This window comes from Camelina sativa, chromosome 16 (genome assembly GCF_000633955.1).
Source record: "Camelina sativa cultivar DH55 chromosome 16, Cs, whole genome shotgun sequence".
In the NCBI taxonomy this organism is placed as follows: domain Eukaryota; kingdom Viridiplantae; phylum Streptophyta; class Magnoliopsida; order Brassicales; family Brassicaceae; genus Camelina; species Camelina sativa.
This window is the reverse complement of record NC_025700.1, coordinates 22,194,900-22,218,663: the sequence shown is the minus strand read 5'-3', so window position 1 is coordinate 22,218,663 and position 23,764 is coordinate 22,194,900. Positions and strand designations below refer to the sequence as shown.

At 36.1% G+C, this 23,764-nt stretch overlaps 8 protein-coding genes across 9 annotated transcripts in view; 2 read left to right on the top strand and 6 right to left on the bottom strand.

Annotated features, from left to right (window-relative positions):
• Positions 1 to 541, top strand: part of LOC104751821 (protein RADIALIS-like 2) — a 1,548-nt gene extending 1,007 nt beyond the window's left edge. The window contains exon 2 of the mRNA XM_010473861.2: positions 319 to 541. Within this exon, the coding sequence (XP_010472163.1) occupies positions 319 to 343 (25 nt within the window). The 3' untranslated portion in view covers positions 344 to 541. The remainder of the gene's footprint in view (positions 1 to 318) is intronic.
• LOC104751820 lies at positions 2,108 to 3,218 on the bottom strand. Its single transcript, XM_010473860.2, has 3 exons — positions 3,173 to 3,218; positions 2,601 to 2,818; positions 2,108 to 2,404 (listed from the first exon to the last, which is right to left on the bottom strand). The coding sequence occupies exons 2-3, from the start codon at positions 2,805 to 2,807 to the stop codon at positions 2,318 to 2,320; spliced, it is 294 nt and encodes a 97-aa protein (XP_010472162.1). The 5' UTR covers positions 2,808 to 2,818; positions 3,173 to 3,218; the 3' UTR covers positions 2,108 to 2,317.
• LOC104751818 (protein transport protein SEC23-like) lies at positions 3,687 to 7,357 on the bottom strand. The gene is made up of 11 exons (XM_010473858.2): positions 6,395 to 7,357; positions 6,155 to 6,316; positions 5,931 to 6,073; positions 5,742 to 5,817; positions 5,491 to 5,666; positions 5,325 to 5,406; positions 4,904 to 4,981; positions 4,658 to 4,819; positions 4,299 to 4,562; positions 4,103 to 4,207; positions 3,687 to 3,929 (listed from the first exon to the last, which is right to left on the bottom strand). Exons 1-11 carry the CDS (start codon positions 7,307 to 7,309, stop codon positions 3,795 to 3,797), a joined length of 2,298 nt encoding a protein of 765 aa, XP_010472160.1. The 5' UTR covers positions 7,310 to 7,357; the 3' UTR covers positions 3,687 to 3,794.
• On the bottom strand, positions 7,419 to 9,013 carry LOC104751819. The gene is made up of 5 exons (XM_010473859.2): positions 8,638 to 9,013; positions 8,463 to 8,542; positions 7,992 to 8,110; positions 7,806 to 7,882; positions 7,419 to 7,702 (listed from the first exon to the last, which is right to left on the bottom strand). Exons 1-5 carry the CDS (start codon positions 8,867 to 8,869, stop codon positions 7,647 to 7,649), a joined length of 564 nt encoding a protein of 187 aa, XP_010472161.1. The 5' UTR covers positions 8,870 to 9,013; the 3' UTR covers positions 7,419 to 7,646.
• On the top strand, positions 10,411 to 12,756 carry LOC104751817 (putative pectinesterase 11). Its single transcript, XM_010473857.1, has 5 exons — positions 10,411 to 10,806; positions 11,243 to 11,402; positions 11,719 to 11,907; positions 12,052 to 12,287; positions 12,380 to 12,756. Exons 1-5 carry the CDS (start codon positions 10,520 to 10,522, stop codon positions 12,555 to 12,557), a joined length of 1,050 nt encoding a protein of 349 aa, XP_010472159.1. The 5' UTR covers positions 10,411 to 10,519; the 3' UTR covers positions 12,558 to 12,756.
• LOC104751816 (protein RER1B) lies at positions 13,783 to 16,041 on the bottom strand. Its single transcript, XM_010473856.2, has 4 exons — positions 15,878 to 16,041; positions 14,858 to 15,223; positions 14,312 to 14,492; positions 13,783 to 14,131 (listed from the first exon to the last, which is right to left on the bottom strand). Exons 2-4 carry the CDS (start codon positions 15,205 to 15,207, stop codon positions 14,075 to 14,077), a joined length of 588 nt encoding a protein of 195 aa, XP_010472158.1. The 5' UTR covers positions 15,208 to 15,223; positions 15,878 to 16,041; the 3' UTR covers positions 13,783 to 14,074.
• LOC104751815 (probable glucose-1-phosphate adenylyltransferase large subunit, chloroplastic) lies at positions 16,456 to 20,865 on the bottom strand. Of its 2 annotated transcripts, none has more exons than XM_010473855.2 (15): positions 20,627 to 20,865; positions 19,386 to 19,618; positions 19,101 to 19,223; positions 18,788 to 18,958; positions 18,613 to 18,705; positions 18,432 to 18,515; positions 18,293 to 18,348; positions 18,120 to 18,213; positions 17,844 to 18,029; positions 17,675 to 17,755; positions 17,510 to 17,596; positions 17,301 to 17,405; positions 17,107 to 17,213; positions 16,953 to 17,013; positions 16,456 to 16,857 (listed from the first exon to the last, which is right to left on the bottom strand). In XM_010473855.2, the coding sequence occupies exons 2-15, from the start codon at positions 19,608 to 19,610 to the stop codon at positions 16,756 to 16,758; spliced, it is 1,575 nt and encodes a 524-aa protein (XP_010472157.1). In that variant the 5' UTR covers positions 19,611 to 19,618; positions 20,627 to 20,865; the 3' UTR covers positions 16,456 to 16,755. The 2 variants fall into 2 exon arrangements, with proteins under 2 accessions (XP_010472157.1, XP_010472156.1); XM_010473854.2 differs by lacking the exon at positions 20,627 to 20,865 and adding an exon at positions 19,891 to 20,149.
• LOC104751814 (40S ribosomal protein S25-2-like) lies at positions 21,779 to 22,989 on the bottom strand. Its single transcript, XM_010473853.2, has 4 exons — positions 22,879 to 22,989; positions 22,704 to 22,778; positions 22,239 to 22,373; positions 21,779 to 22,108 (listed from the first exon to the last, which is right to left on the bottom strand). Exons 1-4 carry the CDS (start codon positions 22,879 to 22,881, stop codon positions 21,995 to 21,997), a joined length of 327 nt encoding a protein of 108 aa, XP_010472155.1. The 5' UTR covers positions 22,882 to 22,989; the 3' UTR covers positions 21,779 to 21,994.

Here is a 23,764-nt window from a genome sequence, read left to right as displayed (position 1 = left end):
TCTCTCTCTCTCTCTCTCTCTCTCTCTCTCTCTCTCTCTCTGTCCCTCATATTAAGTTATGAGAGGCTCTAAATCAGCCAAGTGTTCTTTAGACTTTATCACAACCAAACTTAATTTTGCTCCCACAAAAACATATGCCTAGANAAAAAAAAAAAAAAAAAAAAAAAAACTGATTGCCAAATCTTTCCCCTAAAGAAACTTCCAAAAACAAAAAAAAATCCTCATCATGGAAATAAATTTTATTTGACATGCAAAATTAAACCAAACAAATATGATTTTAATCTGTATATTAAGAACTTTTTTTTGTTGTTGTTGCAGGATGAGAAGCATGAAGCTGCAGTGAAAACAAGAAGAAGCAACCAAAGACCTAAAGTACTACGTAAGAAAATAAAAGAGAAGCAACGCCGAGAGATGTGTTTGTTTTTTTGTTTTTTCAATTAATGTTTTTAATTGGTATTTTCACGAAGCTTAGAAAGTTAAGCAATCTGTATTATATGTTTAGGGTTTCTTCGTAATGGAAAATCCTATGTCTCTGAATCAATTATAATGTTGATCATATTATTATCATTATTTATGCTTAATTAAACAAATCATTCGGTCACGGATCAGCAAAAAAACATAAAAATAAAATAATAACATCGAAATCAACGAACCAATCAACCAAACTGAATCTATATGCATGGTGCTTCGTAATGGAAAAATCCAAAGTCAGTTTATAATATTTTTGATTAGACTTAATAATTAATGGAGAATCCAATCCAATAATGCAAAATGATATGAGAACCGGACAAAGAAGAAGGTCTCGAAATCAACACAACCAATGAATCTCTCTATATATGTATAGGGTTACGGTGGAAAAATTATCAAAATATTCAGAACGTTTTGATAATTGGTGAATCACTGTTTTTTTTTTTTTTGTCGTGGTGAATCACTGTTTTTAATGAGAAACTATAATAATGTCACGTGATCAAGAGAGAGGAAGAACTCACACCTCGAAATATCTGCAATATTTTCTGATTCGCAACCTTTCAAATTCCATCGAAATCAAAAGATCGAGAGTTAAGAGTTTCAAAGATTTTGGAATTTCATAGAAAAATACAAAAAATGGGCGGGGAAGGCTGATGCTTGGAAAAAGTATGTCACGTGAAATTATATGTTAATAATATAGACAGAATCACAGATAATATACTGTACAGATACAAATTTGTGCCCACGTATACGATATACGAATACATGCATGCATATGTCTCACCGTAAGCTTCTTTTTTTTTATCAACGTTTTTCCTTTCTGTAGAATGAAGTTGTTAAAACAAAAAATATGAAAAAGAATGAAGTAAATTAGCAACTAGAAACAAAAAAAAATTCAATGTCTAAAGTTGTCATACTGATCAACAAAAAAATATATTCTTGAGGGACAAGTATAAATCTGTTATGTTCTCAAAAAAATTTACCCTTTGATAACTAGATAATTTTTTTTTTACCAAAGGGAAATCGTTTCTCCGGTTCCCTATTCGACGGTTTTGTTCGTCGTTGCTGTGTTACCTTCGCATTTCTTGCTGAAGAGTTTGGTTCGAAGGGCTCTTTAATTAGAAGCCAAGGATGGGATCTGTTTTAGCTTGTTGTTAATTTAGTGACCTTTCGGCTTTGTTTAATTACTACTAAGGTTCCTAATACTAGTCTTTTGTTATTAATGATCCCTGTAGAGACAATTAATTCTCGTTTAATCTTTAAATGAAAGCGTAGCTTGATCAAATAGAGTCGGTTTCTATTGCAAAGACGACAAGTTTGTGCGAAATCCACATCAAGAGAGTTGCAGGTTCGTATACTTAGGTGATATTGAATATGATGACTAGATATGATTCTGAGCCTCATCAGGAGATATAGAGGTATATTTGTATCCAACATTGAAAAAAGTACCATTCTAACCGGATTTGGATAGGATATATGCAAATTGCTGCTAATTAAGATCTTATACATCTTTTCCCCTCAAGGTAAAATTTGTGTCTAGGATCCGCAGATTTCGAAGTCTTACAAAATAATTTACTTGGTAAGTTTGGTTGTCCATGGTCATGTGTTCATAAAAGTGTAATCATGATAAAGACTTGCATACTAAATGAAATTAGTATAGATAGATGATTAATGCAATTAATTGTCTAGAAACAAGTTATATGGTTTAGAAAGGATTAAAAAGATAGAAGCGGGTGCTAAGAGTATATCAACACCCACAGAAAAGTTAAAACAGAAAAAAAAAAAAAAAAACACTTCATAATCTTCATCTGAGCTCACTAGCTGTGAGTCTCTCTCTCTCTCTCTATACTTAGTTAGGGCTGCCCTGAAGAGGAGCGACGACTTCCTTAGCCTCAACTTGCTTCTCATCCGTCTTCCAAAAGGTCGTCTCGAATATCTAACAACAGATCCAACCACATAACACAAAATTGTATATTAGCATCCTTGAAGATAATAATCATCATGCATTCTAGTCAAATTATGAACAAAAGCATCCTTGAACATGTATCAGAACACACAAGGAGAGTTCCAGATTTTCAATATGAGTTTGTTAGTAGACTAAAGGTGATATAAATAGATAGAGAGGAAAGAACCTTGATCATGGTCTCTTTGAAACAAGTCTTGTGTTCATCCATAGAGGCATGGATGAATTCATCCATGTGATCCTTGAGGTTCTCAAAGAAAGTGGCACTCTCATCCTTCACCCTCTTCCTGCATGATGATAATGGCTCTTGAGGCTTCGGTGGGTTCTCTGTTTCCATGTTCTTCGTCTCCACGGTTTGATTTGTCTGTGAAGCCATTATTAGTTCTCCTGTTCCATAAACAAAGTTATGTTGTTAATCCAAAATAATCAAAAACCCTAAAGTCTCACAAACATAACATCAAACCAAAACCCATTCGAATTCTCAATCTCAACAACAACAATTCGAATCCATCACCCGCAATAAAAAGTAAAAACAAGATCATCAAAGATAAACAAACTTCACAAAAAAAAAAAAAGCAAAATACCCACCAAGTGTTCGACCAAATTCCTAACAGAGATTCAAAACAAATTTCTCTCTAAATTTTTTGCAGAGCGATGAATCTCGTAAAACAGAACTCACCACCAGCATCGTTATAAGCAGATAAATTAATGGAAGAAGAGATTCGAAACTAAGAAATTTACCTGAATCTCTTTGCTTTCTCTGCAAGTTCTTTCTCCTTCTCTCTTCTTCTTCTTCTTCTTCTTCTGTTGTTCTTTTTTTGCTTTCTCTGCAAGCACAGAGCCTATGTATATATGTATAGAGAGTTTCTCGGTTAAGATCATGTGCGGATAGAACACGGTAGATGCCCTTGATGCGCAAGCAACCAAACGCAGCGTTTTAAGAAGCAATTTTTGTATCTTATTTTTACCCGTTTCTTCAGATTTGACCCCTTTCTTTTTAATTGTGCACAATGTATCCCTTGTTGTACACTGTATAAACATTCTTCTAAATTAAGTTTTGACCCTTTAACTTTTATGAATCTTTTATTTGTCGCTCATATAATTATTTTTCGATATGAATGACACCGAGTATGGTTTTTATTGCTTTTCCCTTTTTGAAATGTTAAGTTTGTTTTTGGTGATTTTCCTTATTGATTTAGGAGGTTTTAAACCTTTAAAGTACCTTTACTTTTCGGTTTAGGACACTCTTATGATCAATGTAAAAAGGTAACTTGCCTATAATTTTTTCTCACTTTCTCACGCAAACAACAATATCTATTACGAGTATGCAAAGTCGTTAGCTAAAATGGCGGGCTCATTATTATCACTGAACAATGAGTCGTCTAAGATGATCAAGAAACACAGACAAGCTAACATCATCTGTGAAAATATTACTTTCCCCAGAAAAGGGAGCATCGCCACCATCAGAAGGATTCAGTTTTGCTAGAAGGAACCGAGCCTGCAAAAAAATACACACAGGAAAAGAACGAATCAAAACAACAATAATAACCAACCAATGGACCAGTTGCTACATATAATTTGGTCAGGATATTGGCCCAAGGGAACCTCTAGCTCGGAACTAAAACCAACTTTGGTCGGAAAATGGAGGGATGTGCAAAGAAGGAGAGGCACCTGTGAACCATACTGATCACATATGACAAGACGCGGAGAGGGAAACCTTTCACTGATGATTGTGTCTGTGTAGTCACGAGGTGATTGCAACAGATGCTTAAATGCCTGGCACAAAGGAGACAAGTTTTTTGAACATCACACTATCAAAGACATCTTTTTCTCATATTCTCTTCTAAGGTGATAAATATGACAATACCTGGTGTTCAGGTTGATTATGGTATCCAGCTTTTCGCCATTGGGCGATGGCAGAACCGTGAAATATTACAAGGGTGAAGTATGAATCCAACAGTAGGATTCTGTCAGCTGCAATGGATGCTACATCTAGAAGAATTGGTTCTGGCTGTGAATGGAGTGAGAAGGCAACCAGTGAAGGTTGAATCATTACGATTGAGTTAGAAACGTTCTCTCGGTACAGCAGCATTCGGAAATATGCCGTCTCATCTGGGCTGTTGTTAAAGACCTACAAAAGGGAAAGCCAATTGAGCTCAGAAGATAAATTTGTGTGTTTAAACTATATCACTCTATCATGCATATACGAGCAGTGCAAACGAGTACCTGGACAAACTGAGATCGACGCAAGTGAAACACAAACTGCGGGAAAAGTGATAACTGAGCAGACAAGCTAAAGGAAGAAGGATCTCCTTTCTGGTAATCTCCAAACCAGGTGCATAGATTTATCAAAGCTTTGTCAACCCACCTTTGGGGATTAAACTCAAGCTGCAACAGATAAAAAACCTAAGAAACACTAGAACATAATATCATCTAGCTTAAGAAATCTAACTAGCTCTCATCACCGAGTACCTGAGTCTCCATTTTGAAGGAAAGAAGTCGTGTTATGACTACAGCAGCTGCTTCTTGGTCAAAGCCATTGCTCAACTCCTATACTTCAGAAAGCAATTTCAAAGGAATAAATAGAGACCATAGTTTAATGAAGAGAGAAACAGGAACAGTCTAGCCATGTACCAAACAGCTGAAGATTTCTCAAACCTGGCTTCGTTTCACTACCTAGAATGGATTACTAAGAGCATAAGAAGAAGTAAACCTTAAAGTTCTACAATATAACAGGTGTGGCACCTCGTCGCTCATATATATATTATTACACCCACCAATCATACTGGAGTGGCAATATAAATATTGTCCTCTAAACGTTATAAGAATCTCTTTCCCCACTTCATCCAATTGACTCCCTATTTAAGACTGTAATATACTATGTGAAACTTGCCTGTAAGCTTTCGGTTCCCATTACCCATCTTCTTGAAAGAGTTGTTACCCGGAGTCTTGTTTGACCATTTGAGTGCTGATAGCTGCAGAAACATTAGTATTGTAAGCAGAAAGTGCATCCATAACTTGCAATAGTAATTTTAGATGGAAAACTTGAAATCCCTTACTATGTTAAAAATTGAAAGTAAAACTGATTGCTTTGCGATTGCAAAACAATTTCAGCTGTATCCCTTTTAGCAATTTCAAAAACCAAACATATGGAAGTGTTTTTGTCGAGGCCACACATCTTCCATGCACTTGTGTGTCCCTGACCGATGGCAATGTCAGAGCACAATGGTCCTTTCTGCCAACAATCATCAGAAAGTGATCACAAAAAGCTCAAGGAAAAAGGTAAACCTTTGACAGTTTCTTTTGATACCTTCTCAAGAGATGCGCATGGGCCAATAATTCCCTGAACTTTGATATCCTTTGAACAGTTAATTTCAAATATACCACTGTAAGAGAGAAACATATCATCAGAATCAACTCGCTGAAGATGAGTACAGCAGACAATAGGTTGTTTATTTTCGATAACGAAAACATGCATGAAAGTTAGGTAAGCCATTACCATGAGGACAAGCCTAGATCATTTTCACCTGACTGAAACACGCGTTTGAGAGAATCCCTAAAAACTGAGTGGCCAAAACTTTCAGCAAGCACGACAAATCCACCAGTCTGCTCAACTGCAACTTTGAGCTCAGCAATGCCTACCTAAGAGATACACATATAAAATAAAAATGGTAGCTGCGAGACAAGAAAGACTATTACCAACTATTTTCTCCACCCAATCACCTGATCAACGGAACATGCAAAAACATCAAGAACATGTCCCTGATGAACAAGTTGTTTCGCAAGCGTCTCATAGAACTCCACCGCTTTGTGGTAATACAAAGCAGAATCTTTATCAATGTCCTTATGAGAACGAATTGGATCAGAAACCTCCCGAGAAACAATCTACAGAACAAAGATCATCAGCTAACTTCGAGTTTCCCACCAAAGGGAGATGATAATAAAAGACAGGACGAGACTTACAGCTCCAGGGCCTTGAGTGGAAGGTCCTCCTATAAAAGCCATGATTCTAGCAGCAGAGCCAGGAAAGCAAGCTCCTAAGAGACCAGCAGCGATTCTGAGAGCAGCACCAGTGCACCTGACAGGGCGGTGATCAGCTGCAACGAGCCAAGGACTGCTTCCCAGCTCCTCAATAACAGAGTGAAGAGCAAACTGGCAATCCGAAACGGGTAACAGAAACCGTGCGATGTCGTCGGAAGAGAGACCATCTCTAACACCGGCGATAACACCTGAAGAAGGTTTAGGGTTCTTGACAAAGAAACTCAGCTGATCCAAGAGCTGATCTTTGGTAAAATCTTTCTTTCCATGGAAGAAGTAAGATTTAGTGCAGTGTGGGAACCCAAGCTCGTAAACACGGACTAACGAATCGAAGGTAACGAGACCGACGACGGAGTTGTCAGGAAGAAGATCAAGAGCTTGGAGGAGAGACGATTTGAGGAAATCGAGTTCTTCATAGATCAAGCAAGTATCAACGACGAAGACGTACACAGGAGGAGGAGGAGGAGGAGAAGAGAAGGAGTCGCAGAGATACTCAACAGTTGTGGCGTTAGGAAAAAGCTCCGGCGGGAGACTGTTATCGGCGATTGAAGAGTAGTTTCGCGGGAAAGGATTCCGATTAAAGCAGAAAGGACAACCCCAGATAGAGGCGGAGAAATCGACGACGGAGTAAGGGTTTAGAACGGAGCGACAGGTTCGGCAACGAAGAGGAGAGTAAGGTAAGAGAAGGGAGTGAGATCGAAGAGGTTTCAAGAGTGTGTAAATGGCGGAAACTGGAACTTCGGAGTCGATGGCTTGTTGTTCCTTCTTTGTTGCGACGGGGATGATGTTCCATGGCATTCGAACACCATCTTGAGCTTCGAGCTCTCCAAACTCCGCCATGGTTTGACCCTATCAAATCTCTCTATTGTTTTACAAAAGACGCACACCAAGTGTTCGATGAAATGCGTCAAAGAATTCCACAACAGATAATAATTTATACTAGAAGAAACGTAAAAGAAGCTTCGTTTACTTAAAACACATAACACACCATTACATACAATAATCTCATTCCTGAGCAAATGTTTTAATACACAAAACTTGAAACTACAAAACCCCAAATCAACACACACACACACACAAGAACCAAAAAACAACATACAAAGACTGCAACATACACTGAAAGATGGAAAACAAAACAGTCTTCGGTGGAAATACTTGTACGATCATCTTTATGGTTTTAGTCTTTTAGATCCCCTGATCGTTTCCAGTCTACAATCGACTCATCTCCAGCTTCTGCTTGATACAAAATAAGGTTATATAGTTATATACGAGAACGATTTGCGAAAATCACTCGGATGTTACGTTGATGGATTGAAAGATATATTAATGTATGTACCTGTCCCAGGAACAATAATGACGGGAGCGGATTTGCAATTGTGGAAACAATACTCGCTAACGCTTCCTTGTAGCACGCTGCAGACGAATTACAAAAGAGAATCATGGAATCAAGAAACTATAAGAAAAAAAACTCAAAAGATATATATAGATCACAACTAGTATTTTGGTCTTGTATATCTCTAACCTTCTTACTAAGCTCCGGCCTCGTGTACCCAAAATCACAGCCGCAGGCTTAAGTCTCTCTGCTTCCTTGCAAATTACTTTACCAGCATCGCCTTCAATGACACGAGCCACACACTTCACCTATAACATAACAAACCAGTATCAAGCCAAGTCAGTGTATGAAATGCATACATGGACACATGTATGTCCAATCTTATTATTCTCTTATCACAATGTCTTAAAGCAAAACCGCGCCAGAGATTTTGTATCTAAGCAAGAAACGACAACACTAAGCTGCCTACACAGCAACAACATATGACTACTACCATATTGATTCTAAGGTCCAAGTTAACATATTGTTTCTATAGCCAGCCACCTATTTTATTGGATTGTAATTCTCAGACCCTAACTTAGCAATCAAGAAACTGTTTCTCTTCTCCAAATATTATAGAGCAACGCAAAAAGAGAAACATTAGGTAAAGTAAGCTATAACCATGGCGACTTGATAAGCCTCAACAGCGAGTTTCTCCAGCAGCGCTTGGCTCGTCTCATACACAACATCGTTCTTAACACCTACGAAGAAAAAAAAACAGAGTTGGATCAAATCTCCAATTTCAGATCTGGAACACGAAACCGAACTATCAACAAGATTAAGAAAGAGGACGAACTTGAGACAGCGTGAACAAGGTGAAGGGTATCGGCGAGACGACAGAAATGAACAAGAGCCCAGTCAAAGGCGTGTTTGCTATTGGGACCATGATCAACGGATACGATTACATCTCTTCCTCTTCTCCTCTCTCCGCTCTCTCTCTCTAACTCCGGTTCGGGCACCACAGGAATCAACGACGGCAACACCACTTCCCTGAAAGTGTACTCTTCACCCTCCGGCAAAGCCTCCATTTCTAAAGAGGCAAACAAGAAAAAAATAAAGACTCAAACTTTCTAAAAATATCGATTAATGGGTTTGGTTGAGTTTTCGATTTTTAGGTCTCCTTATGGTCTTTGGCGGATTTAGAGAGTCTTTTTATATTTTGGTTTTGGGGGAGTTGGATGTTTTGGTTGCTTTTTGACGCATCGTGAGCCCACAGTTCTCTGTCGGCGGCTTTCCAGAAGTAATTAATACTTTAATTCAATTAAAGTCATAAATAATTTCGCTTATTTTGTTTGTTGTTAAGAGATTCACTCCATATTATTAGACCCAAAACCCTTCATGTGACTAGGAATGTTACAATACTGATGTTAAAGAACATGAGAGAATTCATCATATCATATTCATATGCATACAAACTAATTCAAGACCTAATATGCGATCAAAGCATATAAATTCAATTAGTAAAACAAAAATTCGTTGACTTTGGACAATGTTTCGTTTACCATTTTACCAATCGTGTCGTGTTCTACTTTGGTTTCTTCGTGTTACAGTGACACGCTCTAGAAAGTATACTATACGTGCATTGTTTATTTTGTATTCTTGTAGTTGCAATATAGACATGTATAGCTTAATAATATAGACCATGGGGTTTGATTGTCAAAAAAAAATAATGGAGGAGCATTTGCCATTTGTGATTGACAAAACTATTGTGAGTAAATATGTAAATAAAGAGAAGTATTGAGTCCATCTATAATTTTCTATAGAAGTGGTTTATATTATGGGCCTTTATTAGTTTTTTTTTTTTTTGCCCATTACTGTTTTTCAGTATCTATATTTGGTCTTTGACCTTAATCATACACATTTTTGTTTGGTTATTAGTTATTTACCCACTACAGTTTTCAATATATATTTGGCCTTTGACCTTAATCAGACACATTTTTGTTTTCTTACTTTTTAAACAATTCATAAGTACGCATTATGGATCTCTTTTTGATTGCTAATAGCCTAATACTAATGCAAGAAGCATGCAAGCCGCCAACCCAACACGTAAAGTATATCTCAAGTATTATCTAGCTTAGCTAGTTACTTCAGTTTTAAAAGATCTGGTAATCATTAATGATAACAACTTTTGTATTGAACCAAAACGTGTAATTTGTAACTAAGTGGTTTATTCAAATGGACTGAGGATTCATTTGTGGGTCAAGTTTAAAGATCGAACTTCAGTCCACCATTGTCGAACTGGTCACTATAGACATTGTACATGACAAGAAAATCCGGTTTATTCAAGTTTATGAGAGTAGATTAGGTTTCAACTTAGATGGAATATACCATAATACGATCTAGTGTGTATAGAATTTGTGTCCTAAGAGTTGAAAGTTTGAATCTGTTAATATAAAAATCTCTTTGGCAAAACGAAATGCAATCTTTCAACTTCGATCATAAGAATTCGGCCGCTAGCCAATCCCACCACGTCATCTAGACTTTTAGTTAGTCAACCCATTGGTATGTATATAAAAAGGCTCCTTTATGTGTAAACCAAACTTTTCCAAATTAAAATTTCTAATTCTCACACTCTTGCTTCACGAGTTGAATTGAATAGTTTTCGATTTTCGTTCTTGATTTCTATTTTCATTTGTTTTTTTTGTCATCTGCACAATCGCCAAGACGTGAAACCTCACATGGGTTATGCCAAGATGGCTCTTTATAAAACAAACTCCAAACGTTCAATTGCTAACTATTATCATATCATAATAATCACCAATATTTTCATTCTCTCTTCAATCATATCTTCATCCATGGCTTCTTCTTCTTCGTCTTCCATTGATTTTTCGACTGCTATTCTAATAAGGGTCGATCAATCTGGCAAAGGAGACTTCAATAAGATTCAAGAAGCAATTGAATCTATCCCTCCCAATCTAAACAACTCCCAACTCTATTACATATGGGTCAAGCCTGGAATTTACCGGTACGGTTAAAAATAAACTATGCTGTTAGATTTTATATATTTAATTCTTAAAGGTTAGGGTTTAAGACGTATGGTCAGGCTTTAGATTTCTAAACCTTAAGGTTTAGGATTCAGAATTGTTGTTTAGGGTTATTATTTATTATTTAAAAAGACTATTAACAGTTTAACTTTTACATAAAATTTGAGGGAATAGTCTTTTTAAATAAAAAAATAATAACATTTTAACTTTTTACATAAAATTATATGTTTGTGGATATGCTTCGACCTACTATTTATTATTTTTATGAATTCATTTTTGATACATATATGATATGATATATATTATTTAATAAATAGTTACAATTAAAATGTCTATGCTTGTTTAGATTTGGTGCTTACGTATATAGGTGCTTACGTATATAGGTATAATGCTAATAGGCGATTTAATTGAAAACAGAGAAAAAGTGGTGATTCCTGCGGATAAATCATACATAACATTGAGTGGAACACGAGCTTCCAACACCTTTCTCATATGGAGCGATGGTGAAGACATTTTGGAATCACCCACTCTCACAATCTTCGCATCCGATTTCGTATGCCGATTTCTCACTATTCAGGTTAATCTTCATCATACATATATATATATATATATATATATATGCATATTTTGTTTTCCAATTTCAATGTTATACGTTTTGTTTTATTGATAGGGTTTTTATGTTCTATTTTCGTTTCCACTTAAAATATGTTCTTACAATGCTCAAATATTAGTGGATTCATATACACAAAAAGTGTACGCACGTGTAAATGTATTGTAAGCCCAAACAAACAATATATAGAGACCAAAAGACCATATATAAAAATACGTAATTCATCTATAAGGAAAACTACAAGAGACTTATAGTGACGTGTTTTGTTTTGATGCAAGTATAGAATAAGTTTGGGACGGCCGGACGAGCGGTTGCGCTGCGCGTGGCCGCGGATAAAGCAGCATTCTACGGATGCGTGATAACGTCATACCAAGACACTCTCCTTGACGACAATGGAAACCATTACTTCAAGAACTGCTATATTGAAGGAGCCACCGATTTCATCTGTGGAAGCGCTTCTTCTCTCTATGAAGTACGTACTAACTACTAACTCATGTTCACAATTAATTATAATACAAACCATGCATGTACATAATAATTATACAATATATATATCCCATATATTAATCATTTTTTCTACTCTCATTAATTAATTTCTCTGTGTCCTCATGTGTAGAAGTGTCATTTGCACTCGTTGTCGCCTAATAATGGGTCGATAACGGCACAAATGAGAACGTCGGCAACGGAGAAATCAGGGTTTACATTCTTGGGATGCAAGATAACCGGATCAGGTTCCACTTTTTTGGGAAGACCCTGGGGAGCTTATTCTAGGGTTGTCTTTGCTTATTCCTTCTTCTCCAACGTCGTCGCACCTCAGGGATGGAACCAATGGGGAGACTCAACCAAACAAAAGTAACATTTTTATCTTTTTGGTTTATGATTAAGTTCTTATGATTTTTTTTGACTAATCTATACTAATATTGTTCTTTAACAATTTTGTTCAGTACTGTATATTATGGTGAATACAAATGTTATGGTCCCGGAGCAGACAGGGGACAAAGGGTGAAATGGTCGAAACAATTATCGGATGACGAAGCAACCGTCTTCTTGAGCAAGGACTTTATCGGCGGCAAAGACTGGCTCCGACCGGCGCCTTCTCACTTCAAAGTTGCAAATAAATAAATAAATTATTAATAATTCCATCATTTGATTGATATGTCTTCTTCCTTGTACAATTCCATTATAAATATCGCTTGTACAATTCCATTATAAATATCGCTTGTACAATTGTGTGTAGTATTGTGTATGTATAATTTATTTAAACCATATGAAAAACTCTTTGTAAATGAATTTCCATAACCACCAAATGGACTTTAAATCAGTAGAATATTTATTGTTCACAATATAGTTTTTTTTTTTTTTTGTTATAGAGCAACATAGTTTTGGGGACTCATCGAGAGACCGTCCCATGTAAATTCATAAGACTCGTTATAGCTCATTGTAAATGACTAAATTCAAGAGATTATCAAGTAGACAGAGACACAAATAAAAGGTTTTTTAAAAAAGAGAAAAGAAAAAGAATGAATCATATATACAGAAGAGGTACTTTGGGATTAAAGGGAACTAACAAAAAGAACAAATGTTCCTGCAACATATTAAAAACTAATCACCCTTTCTTTGTTTTTTTTTTTGTTTCCTTCTTCCACGTAGCTCTGCTTAACCATACTGGCAAATTGATTAAAATCATCACTACAAAACATTCCAAAATGGTTTAAAACCCATCTCTTTTCCCCCCCTTCTGCAGAGAACGTGGCTGACAGTCTAAATCAATCGGCACGAGAGCCGCCACCGCTGCTCGCAGAAGATCTCCGCCCGCTATATTTCTGTACCACAGATCATACGTATGAGATAAATTAGCAACTAATAACCTCAAACTCTACAACTAGAGATGTTAAAGACTTTGCAGGGATTCGATTAGACTCTAAGTAAGGAAATTNCGGCGGCAAAGACTGGCTCCGACCGGCGCCTTCTCACTTCAAAGTTGCAAATAAATAAATAAATTATTAATAATTCCATCATTTGATTGATATGTCTTCTTCCTTGTACAATTCCATTATAAATATCGCTTGTACAATTCCATTATAAATATCGCTTGTACAATTGTGTGTAGTATTGTGTATGTATAATTTATTTAAACCATATGAAAAACTCTTTGTAAATGAATTTCCATAACCACCAAATGGACTTTAAATCAGTAGAATATTTATTGTTCACAATATAGTTTTTTTTTTTTTTTGTTATAGAGCAACATAGTTTTGGGGACTCATCGAGAGACCGTCCCATGTAAATTCATAAGACTCGTTATAGCTCATTGTAAATGACTAAATTCAAGAGATTATCAAGTAGACAGAGACACAAATAAAAGGTTTTTTAAAAAAGAGAAAAGAAAAAGAATGAATCATATATACAGAAGAGGTACTTTGGGATTAAAGGGAACTAACAAAAAGAACAAATGTTCCTGCAACATATTAAAAACTAATCACCCTTTCTTTGTTTTTTTTTTTGTTTCCTTCTTCCACGTAGCTCTGCTTAACCATACTGGCAAATTGATTAAAATCATCACTACAAAACATTCCAAAATGGTTTAAAACCCATCTCTTTTCCCCCCCTTCTGCAGAGAACGTGGCTGACAGTCTAAATCAATCGGCACGAGAGCCGCCACCGCTGCTCGCAGAAGATCTCCGCCCGCTATATTTCTGTACCACAGATCATACGTATGAGATAAATTAGCAACTAATAACCTCAAACTCTACAACTAGAGATGTTAAAGACTTTGCAGGGATTCGATTAGACTCTAAGTAAGGAAATTCCAATGACTACTTATGTTACTTACTATATCGAAGACAACTAAAATCAAAGTTGTGAAAAACGGTTACCTGTTTTCCGATGCTGAAAGGAATGTACTTGTGCTTAATCATGTGGGCGATCTGGCGTCTCATGGTGAGGACAAAAAGAACAACCCAGTAGCAAAGTAATATGGGCCAGAAGACGGGAACGTCAAAGACCGAGAAGAACGTCATGAGAAAGGCTATGCAGAATGCCTTAGTCATGGAGTACCTGTCACAGATTCAATCATATCGTCACAAAAACGAAGCTACTGTGTACTTTACATGTGCAGTTGTTGAAAAGACAGATGTGTTTCCTTCCTATATGTATTATTCAGGATCGTATTAGAGTGACAAAAACTGAGCAATTTTACATCTAACTGCGATGGCATCACAATCACAACATGATTATGACACAGTGAATGCTCATTGCATTAGCAGCACACTTGGTTAGAAAATGTCATATAATGAAGCGCCTGAATGCTAAAAGATTTTGATGTCTTACTTATCAAGACGAACATGATATGCAATGAATATAATCCCACCACAAGTATTGATTTGCATAACCAGTTAGGAAACAGGCAATAGAGTAGTTACCAGAATTTGAACTCAGGCAGACGGCGGATAAATGGCTTGAACTCATCAGAACCTCGAGTAGGCAGAGTAGCTCCATCAGAGACCTCGAGCTCAGGGTCAACAAGAGGCGACAAGAATCCAATAAGCAGATTCAGGAGGTAGATTCCAAGACCATAGGAGATGATGTAGAAGCCCTGAATAGAGAAAACCCTCAAACAGTAGATAAGAAAGACAACAAGTGTTCCGATCCACCTGTAAGTTGAATGAGGTGTAGTCTTGTCCAGATAGTATTGGTAAACCCTCCATGCTTCATGTGCCTTTTTTTGTACAGGTGTAGCCAACGAACCACTCTCACCACCGCTTCCATCCATCGTGATTCTTGAAAACCTAAAAATGAGTAAAAACACAATACCGTCACATTACATTCTCTCAGACAATCAATGCCATGTTCTCAACCACATCTATTAAACCTCTGCAACTAACCTACCCAACTAATGCAAAGAAATTTTCAGCTTATAACATTTCAATACGCCCCAGATGTATAACCTTTGAACTCACATAGCTTCAACTTGTACCCAAACATTATAAGCAAAACCAAAGAAGAGTCTCCAAGAACATGAAACCATAACATTTCTCACGAAATCTTACTCATAAGACCCACACAACTCCAAGAAATAAAGAAAAAACAACCTAGCTACGATCTCTACAAGTGTTTCGCACAAATAATCTCGGCTAGTGAGTGAATCCAAAAACCCTAAGACTTATGAAATTCATATCTCTCTCTCTCTCTCTCTCTCTCTCTCTCTCTCTCTCTCTCTTTCTTTCGGATTTCAACAAATCGCGCAAAGGTAGATCTGGAATCGGAGAACTGAATCGTCCCCGGTGAATCGCAAATTCGTCGAAATCAGCATTAAATTAAACGAGAAGAGAAGTGTGAAAGGATTCTCGAGAATCTAAGAATCAATCGGAACAAGAAAAAGTTCGAAGATCAAAAGCATTAAGAGAAGCTTCTGGAAGAAGATGGAGAATCAAAAGACTTACGTATGGTGTGAGTTTAGGAATAGCTTCTTCTTCTTCTTCGTCTTGTTGCTGACCCAAATGAGAGAGACCTCGACGACGCAGCACACAGATCTGGCTAAGGACGACGAGACGACGCTACTCAACACCACCAATATCACAACTCACAAGACTCCGTTTTTCCCTTTTTTTTTTTTTTAATTAATTTAATTTAATTTCGTCGTGCGTTTTATATAATTACGCAAACACGCCACCAATAAAAAATTTGGTTTCGCTGTAAGTACCCCAACACTTATTTTACTTTTCACATTTCACCCCTTGATATTATTCTGTCATTTCTAAACCCAAACTTTTACGTTCATTTCATTAGTTGAAATTTTGGATTAACTGAAGGTTCCTATCTTAATTTATCTGAAGATTCAATCAACATAACACATTGGGTTACTGATTTTACCATTTGTATCAAGATCTTGTTTTAGTCATTCAATGGTTTAAGTATATTTAGTATTTGATTTCATAGTAAATTTTAACTAAAAGTTTGATTACTATTTTTGTAGTATGTAATGTAGGTGTGTGAATGTGGATTGTGACACAAGGACAGAAGATAAAATTGCTTATTTTCTTGGATAATAATCATCAAAAGATTCTAAATACAGAAGGTGTGAAAAGAGAAAGAGAGATCGAGTGATCAGACTTGAGCTCACTGTGTTCTCATTGTTCTCTACATTTCTATCTCTTATATAATAAAAAGTTTAGCTATAAGCTTGAAGCTCTTTCTAAATATACATACACTGCCGGAAAATAAGACCATAGCTGTTGGTCCTCTTTTGATCTCAGGCTTAACAGCCTCCGGCTTCATTGTTGCTCCGCGGTCTAAAAAGACTGCAACTTTGAAGCTTCGTTCATATGACAGTACCGTCTTGAATTGTCGCTTTTTCGACTATCACAGTGATTCCAGATCGAATGTAGAATCCTTCCTCTGGCCTATCCGCTTCTTGAACATCCTGAAAACATTAATATATTATATACTAATGTCTTAATGTTTCAGATCTGTCTTTTAACAGTCGACGAACCGAGAACAAATTCAAGAAAAGCTTACTCCTTTGTTCATGATGACCACGTTTTTACCGATCTTGGCATTCTTGTCAATGATGCATTTCCTACAAAAATCACACAAGTAAACTTTTTGTTTCACCACAAATCCATTCGAAGAGGATTTTGTTTTCTATGTTATGTGTTTTCTGAAAACTTACCTGATCTTTGTGTCTTTACCAATACCTATTGGAACCTTTCCTTCTGCTAATAGTGATGCAATCTCAGATTCAGTTTGGTAGTAATCTGCACCTAACATCAATGTATCCTTTGGAAAGAAGAAAATCAAACTCAGTTTGACTGCACATTGCCTAAAATCCCTAGGATTGTTTTAGATCAGAGATTGAAGATTCACCTGAAGCTCAACTCCATAGTCTAGACGTGACCTTTCACCAATGATGGAACGTTGAACGCTGCATTCTCGCAGGAAACATCCGTGTGAGATTATGGAATCTACCATCTACAAAATCATCAAACCGAAACATACCAAATCAGCAATCATAACCAAAGAAACAGCCACAACGAAATGGGAGTTTTCTCTTCGGAAAAGCTTGATATACATACACGGCATTTCTCAGTTTTGGTTGGTGGGAGGAACCGAGGAGATGTGTAGAATGGAGTGTCTGGATCATAGAACTCAAATTTTGGTCGCTGCGAAAACAAGAACAAAAGGTTGAGATGAAAACAAGAGACCATAATAAGGTGAAAAGGCTGGGAATATGCTTCTACCTCCTCAACAAGAGCTAAGTTAGCCTCATAGAATGTCTTTATAGTTCCAATATCCTCCCAGTAATCCCGGAATATGTATCCCTGACAAAAAGCAATAAAAAATTGTTAGAACACTCATTGTGTTAAACAGTTAAAAAGAGAAGTGGAAGCAAGTTTTCTAAAAGCTTACTTGAACATCATGATCTCTTATGGCTGCAGGAATAACTTCAGATCCAAAGTCATTGGAACTCGGATACTGTCTTGTTAGAAGGTTCAGCAAAGCTTCAGTTTTGAAACAATAAACTCCCATTGATGCTATGTATGGAGTATCTGTTGCTTCTTCATGGGACAGTCCAAGCATTGTTGTGTCAGTTTGCTATCAAAAGACAAGAAGAGAAGTTTTTGAAATGCTTTGTGACTTAATTGAGTTGATATGTAAAAAGAATCGTAAGAAAAAGAACTATACCATTGATTTTAGATCGATTCCTGTTGGTTTCTCGGAGAATTGGATAACACGCCCTCCTCTGCCCATCTTCACTAGACCAAAATTCGATGCACGGCTAACAAATTGACAAAAGACCTGTTTTTAGAACCAAAATTTCACATAGAAAAGGTGTAAAAGAGATTCAAGAAACTAACCTTTCACTGACTGGTGCGCACGAAAGAGTAACATCTGCGTTACTATCTACATGAGACTGTTTAACACATCGGGTTAACGAAACTATAAAGAGGTTTCATGATGAAAAAAAGATCTCTTTAGATTTAGATAAAGAAATACCTGAACAAAATCCATGTAGTTCATTCTATAGAGATGATCTCCAGACAAAATAAGTATGTTCTCAATGTTCCTGTTCTTGGCATCCTATTTAAGCCATCAATAGCTTTTAGACCACTTCAAAGATCACAATGGAACAGACTTGAATACAGATAAAGCATTAAAAGTGATCACAAGTTCATACCTCAAACACCCAGAGGAATTTTCTGACAGCATCAGCTGTTCCTTGAAACCACTTCTTCCCAGCTTCCCCTGGTGTTTGCGTAGCAGCAAGAACCTATTCAATAAGATTTTGCCATTTTCTTGTTCATCGAAAATCCAAAAAAGCTGAATTTTTTTTATTGTTATAGTGTTCATACCTCTACGAAACCACCTCCAAAGTTTATGCCATTCCCAAAATAAGTACGAGCTAAATGTCGATTGAGGGAAGCAGAGTTGAACTGTGTAAGCACAAAGATCTTGTTGATGCAGCTATTTATGCAGTTACTCATCGGGATATCAATCAACCTGTAACATCCACCAACAGGAACCTGCATAATTTGAAGTAGATATGAATCATAATCACATAAAAACATTGTTTATAGATAAGACCCTAGCTCGAGGTTCCTAATGTCCATAAATGTTGTTAACAGCTTTCTCGTAAAGAAAAAACAAAGAAAGATGAATACTTACAGCAGGTGTTGCGGCTCTCTTTGTAAGAGGGAAGAGTTTAGCTCCATTGCCTCCTCCTAGAATGATTGCAGCCACGTTTTTCGGGTCTGCCTTTCTTCTCTCAAACATCGAAGGCTTCACTACCTGAAATAACAAAGCAAACATTATCAAGAATTTTGGACTTTTGCAGGAAACCATTAAGCAGTCTGTTTGAGGCAAGTCTTAAGAAAAGTGTCTAAGGTACGATAAATCTGAGCGACAACACAAAGTAAGCCTAAAACTGAGTATAAAACTGATCAAACATACCATAGCCTCTTTTGGATTATTTGAAGTGGCAACAGCGTAAACAACACCGTGCTTGAACTTTCGATTCCCAAACTTCTTGGAGCCAAAATCTGATCTAAAACGTTTTAAAAAACCATTGTTGTTGTTGATCTTATCACCCCAAAATCTGTTTTCTACGTTCTTGAAACTGAGTTTTGGCAAAATAGAACTGCTTGTCCCCAAGGCAAAGGTGTAAGAAGAATCCATCTTTTTACCTGCAAAAACACACACAAAAATAAACAACAGAAACCTCGGAAAGTTAATAGCAGATACGATTTGCTCAGAAGAATAATAAAAGCTTCAAGTAAAGTGAATAACACACAAAGTGTTTCAGTTTCTATAACTTATTGATATAATCAAGATGGTAATAATAAAATAATCCAGAACCAATTGTTCAAATTTAAGCAAAGTGTTAAAGTGAAACCGACCAGAGAAAATTCTGAACAAAATTAAAAAAACTCAAATACAGTTCTTGAGAGGAGAGTACCCATTAGTTAAATCCTCGAAAGCTACGAACTTTCCACAAACCCAGATGTGAAATTTCTAAAATAGGCACGCAAACAAAAAAAACAAATTGGACTTCCCAGATGGTTCATCACAAACACAGATCTCCGAAATTCTCAAACACACAAAACTCTTGAAGTTTCAGGATACTTATATGCAGACAGCACAACTTTTATCAAAATCATTGTTGGGTTGGAAAGAAACATTCTATACAGAAAAAAGAACCAAATTTGGGATCATAAAGAGCTTGATCCTAAGACATATTGGTATATGCAAATCTCAAATTACTTTGATACTTTGAAACTTACATAGACCGAATTCATTTGAGTACTAATCTCCATTAGGCTTAAAAAGATCATTATACTATGAATGAAGTGGTACAAAGTTTCAATTTTTGTTTTCATCAGCAAACCAAAATAAAACATCCTAAAGGTTTGTTTTTTCTTTCTAGTGTACACTACACTGTGTTAAAAACCAAAACTTAAACACAGTGTTCATGTTGACAAGGCAAAATCGATAATGGGAATACCCAAAACATCGCAAGAGACAAACTTTATCATGTTCAGAAGCTAACAACAACGATCCAGATAGAAGAAGATCTAGAATATTTGAATTCGAAATTTGAAAACCGAGATAACCAAAAAAAAAAAACACTAGTATGAAGGAACATTGAAAACATAAACAGCATTTATTAGCACTAGCAGAGTATAAAATCTCACCACTGCAAAGTTAAACTCTGTTTCTCTGATGTTTTGCTGTTCGTTTGAAATCGGAGGAGAAGAAGTCTGAATCAGTGAAGTGCGTGGTTGACGGAGGAAGCTGTTACTTTTTTCTTCTCTTTTTTGGTCCTCTCCTGTGATCGGCCCACGAGAAAGTAAACTTATTTTCTCCCCTCTTGAATCAATCTTTATAACCGAACCTTTCCATTCACATTAGTACATATCTGATTAGTTTGGTACAAGTTAAATATGCATATCATATCACATCAAATTTGTTACTCTTATAGTATAAATGTAGCATATATGTGTCGTTTTGTGCTAGAAAAATAAAATAAAAATGTATCATATTATTGAATTTTAATAAACATTTACAAAGAGGGAAAAAATGATTTGGCAATACATATTGATGTGAGTGAGTCACTCATGTGACTGTTACACTAAACGGACGGCTCTGGTTTGTCCCATATGCTCGCTCTAGTGTAACAACGACACGTTGAACTTGAACCCCCATACTCATCTACTACACGTTGTGTTGTGTTACACAGTCTTCTCACATTTGAATTGGTACCAATTGATGATTTTCAACGGCTATGGTTTCTACAAAGGGTACAATATAAAATATCTAAAACAGCTTTTTTCATGTGTTATGTCATGTGTAGGAAAGGGACGTTTTTTTGTAACCATTTGTATGACTCAAAAGTAGTTAAGCTTGATTGACGCTCAATGTGTTACATAGCTATTGTTTTTCTATTGGATGAATTAAGAAAATTTACAGCCGCACAATTGTCACAACACCATTTTCTATGAATCAAAAAGACCCTTTTAAGTTCATTTTTTTCTAACAAACAAAACTCCTATCATGATAATTAGCGAGAACCATTTAACTTAAACTATGATATTATAAACCGGATTTGTCCGCGCATTGGCAACTGCTTTTGGTGGTATCTAATCCAAAGTATCTATTGCAACTTCTAGATCAAAAGAACCTTGCACCGGAACAAAGTTTATCAAACGTTTTTTGATTTTGATGGATTTGATTCGTTAATCGAATTAATACGTTTAGCAGTTAAACAATTAAGTAACCACTTAATAATTCAGAATATTCACACTAGACCGCAAAAAGCAAAACCAAAACCGAATTGGATAACTCAATGTCATGTAAACGACTGTAAGAGGACAAAAATGAAACGCAAATTCGATTTTAAGTTCACATGATCATCTCAAAACAGCATTCTAAAGAGGTTCTCTGGAGGTACAAAAGAAACCCAAAAAAAAAAGAACTGTAAGAGCTCTGATGATTAATGTATACATCAAAGGACAAAACCCGAGAGGAGATTGGAGAACCAACCCATTAAAAAGTCAAGCTTTTTAAGTGTTGGTGGCACGAGTGTAGATCTGCTGGCTCGAGTGAGCAGATACCATCCTGATCAAACCCTTAGCCATTAGCTCCCTTATTGCCCTCCTTGCTAGAGACCCATTAATCTGTATTTAGTTTCCCAACAATTCAGACCATAACAATATCAGAGACTTAACATTCAAATCATGTGGAAGTAAACAACACCAAACCATACGTTTCAAAGAATGCAACAGTGATAGAAGTATTGCAACATACCCTCATACGGTCAGAGAGAATCGATGGAGTAATGTGCTTGAACTTAGGTGCTTCAGTGAGAAGCTTGTCATAAGTGCCTTGATCAAACAAGACCATGTTGTTCACCTTCTCCTTTTGCTTTCCCTTGCTCCACTTCTGTTTTGGTTTAAACATAACATTCACAGGAAACAAAAAAAAAGATACACTTCAGCACAAAGATCATAAACAATGCAACATCAAACACAAAGAAAGACATTGTCTACAAAACCAGAGATGAATTACACCAGCTCCTTTTCAAGAAATGAATCTAAACATATACCCAAATCTACTAAAAATCTTCAGCAAATACATAAAATAAACCTTCATTTGCCCAAAAATCAGATAGATCAATCTCACAGGAGACGAAACCTAAATCAATTTCTCATTCTAACCGTAACTACACATTGATTAATCGTATAAAAATGGAGGAAACGAAACAAAACGAACCTTCTTCTTTTGCTTTCCACCTCCGGATTTAGCCGGCTTTGATGACGGCGGTGGAACCTTATCCTTCTTAGGCGCCTGGAAACACACAACATTTCAGATCAGATACTACAATCTCGCAAAGAGAAACAAGGCCACACAGATAATACAGAGACAGATAGAGGGAGAGTGAGTAAACCATGGTGGTGTCGACGGAGACGGAGTAACAATCGGCGGCGAGTAGAGAGTAGAGAGACGAAGACGAGGCTCAACGAGACGACAGTGAGAGCAAGGGTTTGGTTTTTGCGGTATATATATTAGGGTTTCTGAGTTCTCTGTGTTAACAGGCTCGAAAAAGCCCATTTCTGTTATATTTTTTTAACTCAAAAATCTTTTAGTTGAGCCCATACTAATATAATTATTATATAAAAAAAATATAATAATAATAAATAAAAAAAGTCAAAAACAAAACAAAAGCATATCTCTTAATTAATGTTTATGTTGTGATTATAAGTTTCGATCATCATCCCCATCGATCAGTTTCTTCTTCGTAAACAACCCTTTTGCTTTATAAATTGAAAACTCTCTCTTCTCAACCTATATATTATTAAGGTATGCCCAGTTTCATACCAGGCTACCAGCCGATAAGCTCCTTGACGGCGTCGAAGGAGAACACGACGATGGCTAAGGATCGGATGGATGCGAAAGCAGGAAAGAATAGAGTCAACTTGACCAAGGCTGCGGACATGCGGTGACATATTTTTTTTAATAAATATTTTAATCATTCTATGTTCTCAACTAAATTTTTTGAAATAATAAAATTATATTAACATAATTAAAAGAACTAAAATTACAACAAAAAAAGTATGTAATAATTTATTATAATTTATCAATATAAGTATGTAACAAAAAAATAGTTTTCTATATTATAATTGATCCTAACTAGATATGATAAGATAAAAATCCCCAAAATCACAACGATCATTTACAATATAACAAGTTCTAAAAAAAAAAAAAAAAAAAAAAAAAAAAAAAAAAAAAAAAAAAAAAAAAAAAAAAAAAAAAAAAAAAAAAAAAAAAAAAAA

Coding starts and splice junctions, on each gene's coding strand:
- LOC104751818 (XM_010473858.2), bottom strand. CDS start 7,309: ATGGCGGAGTTTGGAGAGCTCGAAGCTCAAGATGGTGTTCGAATGCCA. Junction 6,074..6,154: donor TTGCATGTTCCGTTGATCAG/GTGATTGGGTGG, acceptor TGTATCTCTTAG/GTAGGCATTGCTGAGCTCAA. Junction 4,820..4,903: donor CCTTCAAAATGGAGACTCAG/GTACTCGGTGAT, acceptor TATCTGTTGCAG/CTTGAGTTTAATCCCCAAAG.
- LOC104751817 (XM_010473857.1), top strand. CDS start 10,520: ATGGGTTATGCCAAGATGGCTCTTTATAAAACAAACTCCAAACGTTCA. Junction 10,807..11,242: donor GTCAAGCCTGGAATTTACCG/GTACGGTTAAAA, acceptor AATTGAAAACAG/AGAAAAAGTGGTGATTCCTG. Junction 11,403..11,718: donor GCCGATTTCTCACTATTCAG/GTTAATCTTCAT, acceptor ATGCAAGTATAG/AATAAGTTTGGGACGGCCGG.
- LOC104751814 (XM_010473853.2), bottom strand. Junction 22,374..22,703: donor GTGGAAAGCAAAAGAAGAAG/GTTCGTTTTGTT, acceptor AAACCAAAACAG/AAGTGGAGCAAGGGAAAGCA. Junction 22,109..22,238: donor TTCTCTCTGACCGTATGAGG/GTATGTTGCAAT, acceptor AACTAAATACAG/ATTAATGGGTCTCTAGCAAG.
- LOC104751820 (XM_010473860.2), bottom strand. CDS start 2,807: ATGGCTTCACAGACAAATCAAACCGTGGAGACGAAGAACATGGAAACA. Junction 2,405..2,600: donor TCAAAGAGACCATGATCAAG/GTTCTTTCCTCT, acceptor ATCTGTTGTTAG/ATATTCGAGACGACCTTTTG.
- LOC104751819 (XM_010473859.2), bottom strand. CDS start 8,869: ATGGAGGCTTTGCCGGAGGGTGAAGAGTACACTTTCAGGGAAGTGGTG. Junction 8,111..8,462: donor AGGCTTATCAAGTCGCCATG/GTTATAGCTTAC, acceptor GTTATGTTATAG/GTGAAGTGTGTGGCTCGTGT. Junction 7,883..7,991: donor GGCCGGAGCTTAGTAAGAAG/GTTAGAGATATA, acceptor ATTCGTCTGCAG/CGTGCTACAAGGAAGCGTTA.
- LOC104751815 (XM_010473854.2), bottom strand. Junction 18,706..18,787: donor TTGGAGGTGGTTTCGTAGAG/GTATGAACACTA, acceptor CTTATTGAATAG/GTTCTTGCTGCTACGCAAAC. Junction 16,858..16,952: donor TGGTCATCATGAACAAAGGA/GTAAGCTTTTCT, acceptor TAATGTTTTCAG/GATGTTCAAGAAGCGGATAG.
- LOC104751816 (XM_010473856.2), bottom strand. CDS start 15,207: ATGGATGGAAGCGGTGGTGAGAGTGGTTCGTTGGCTACACCTGTACAA. Junction 14,493..14,857: donor CTGCCTGAGTTCAAATTCTG/GTAACTACTCTA, acceptor AATCTGTGACAG/GTACTCCATGACTAAGGCAT. Junction 14,132..14,311: donor CTTTCAGCATCGGAAAACAG/GTAACCGTTTTT, acceptor TCTGTGGTACAG/AAATATAGCGGGCGGAGATC.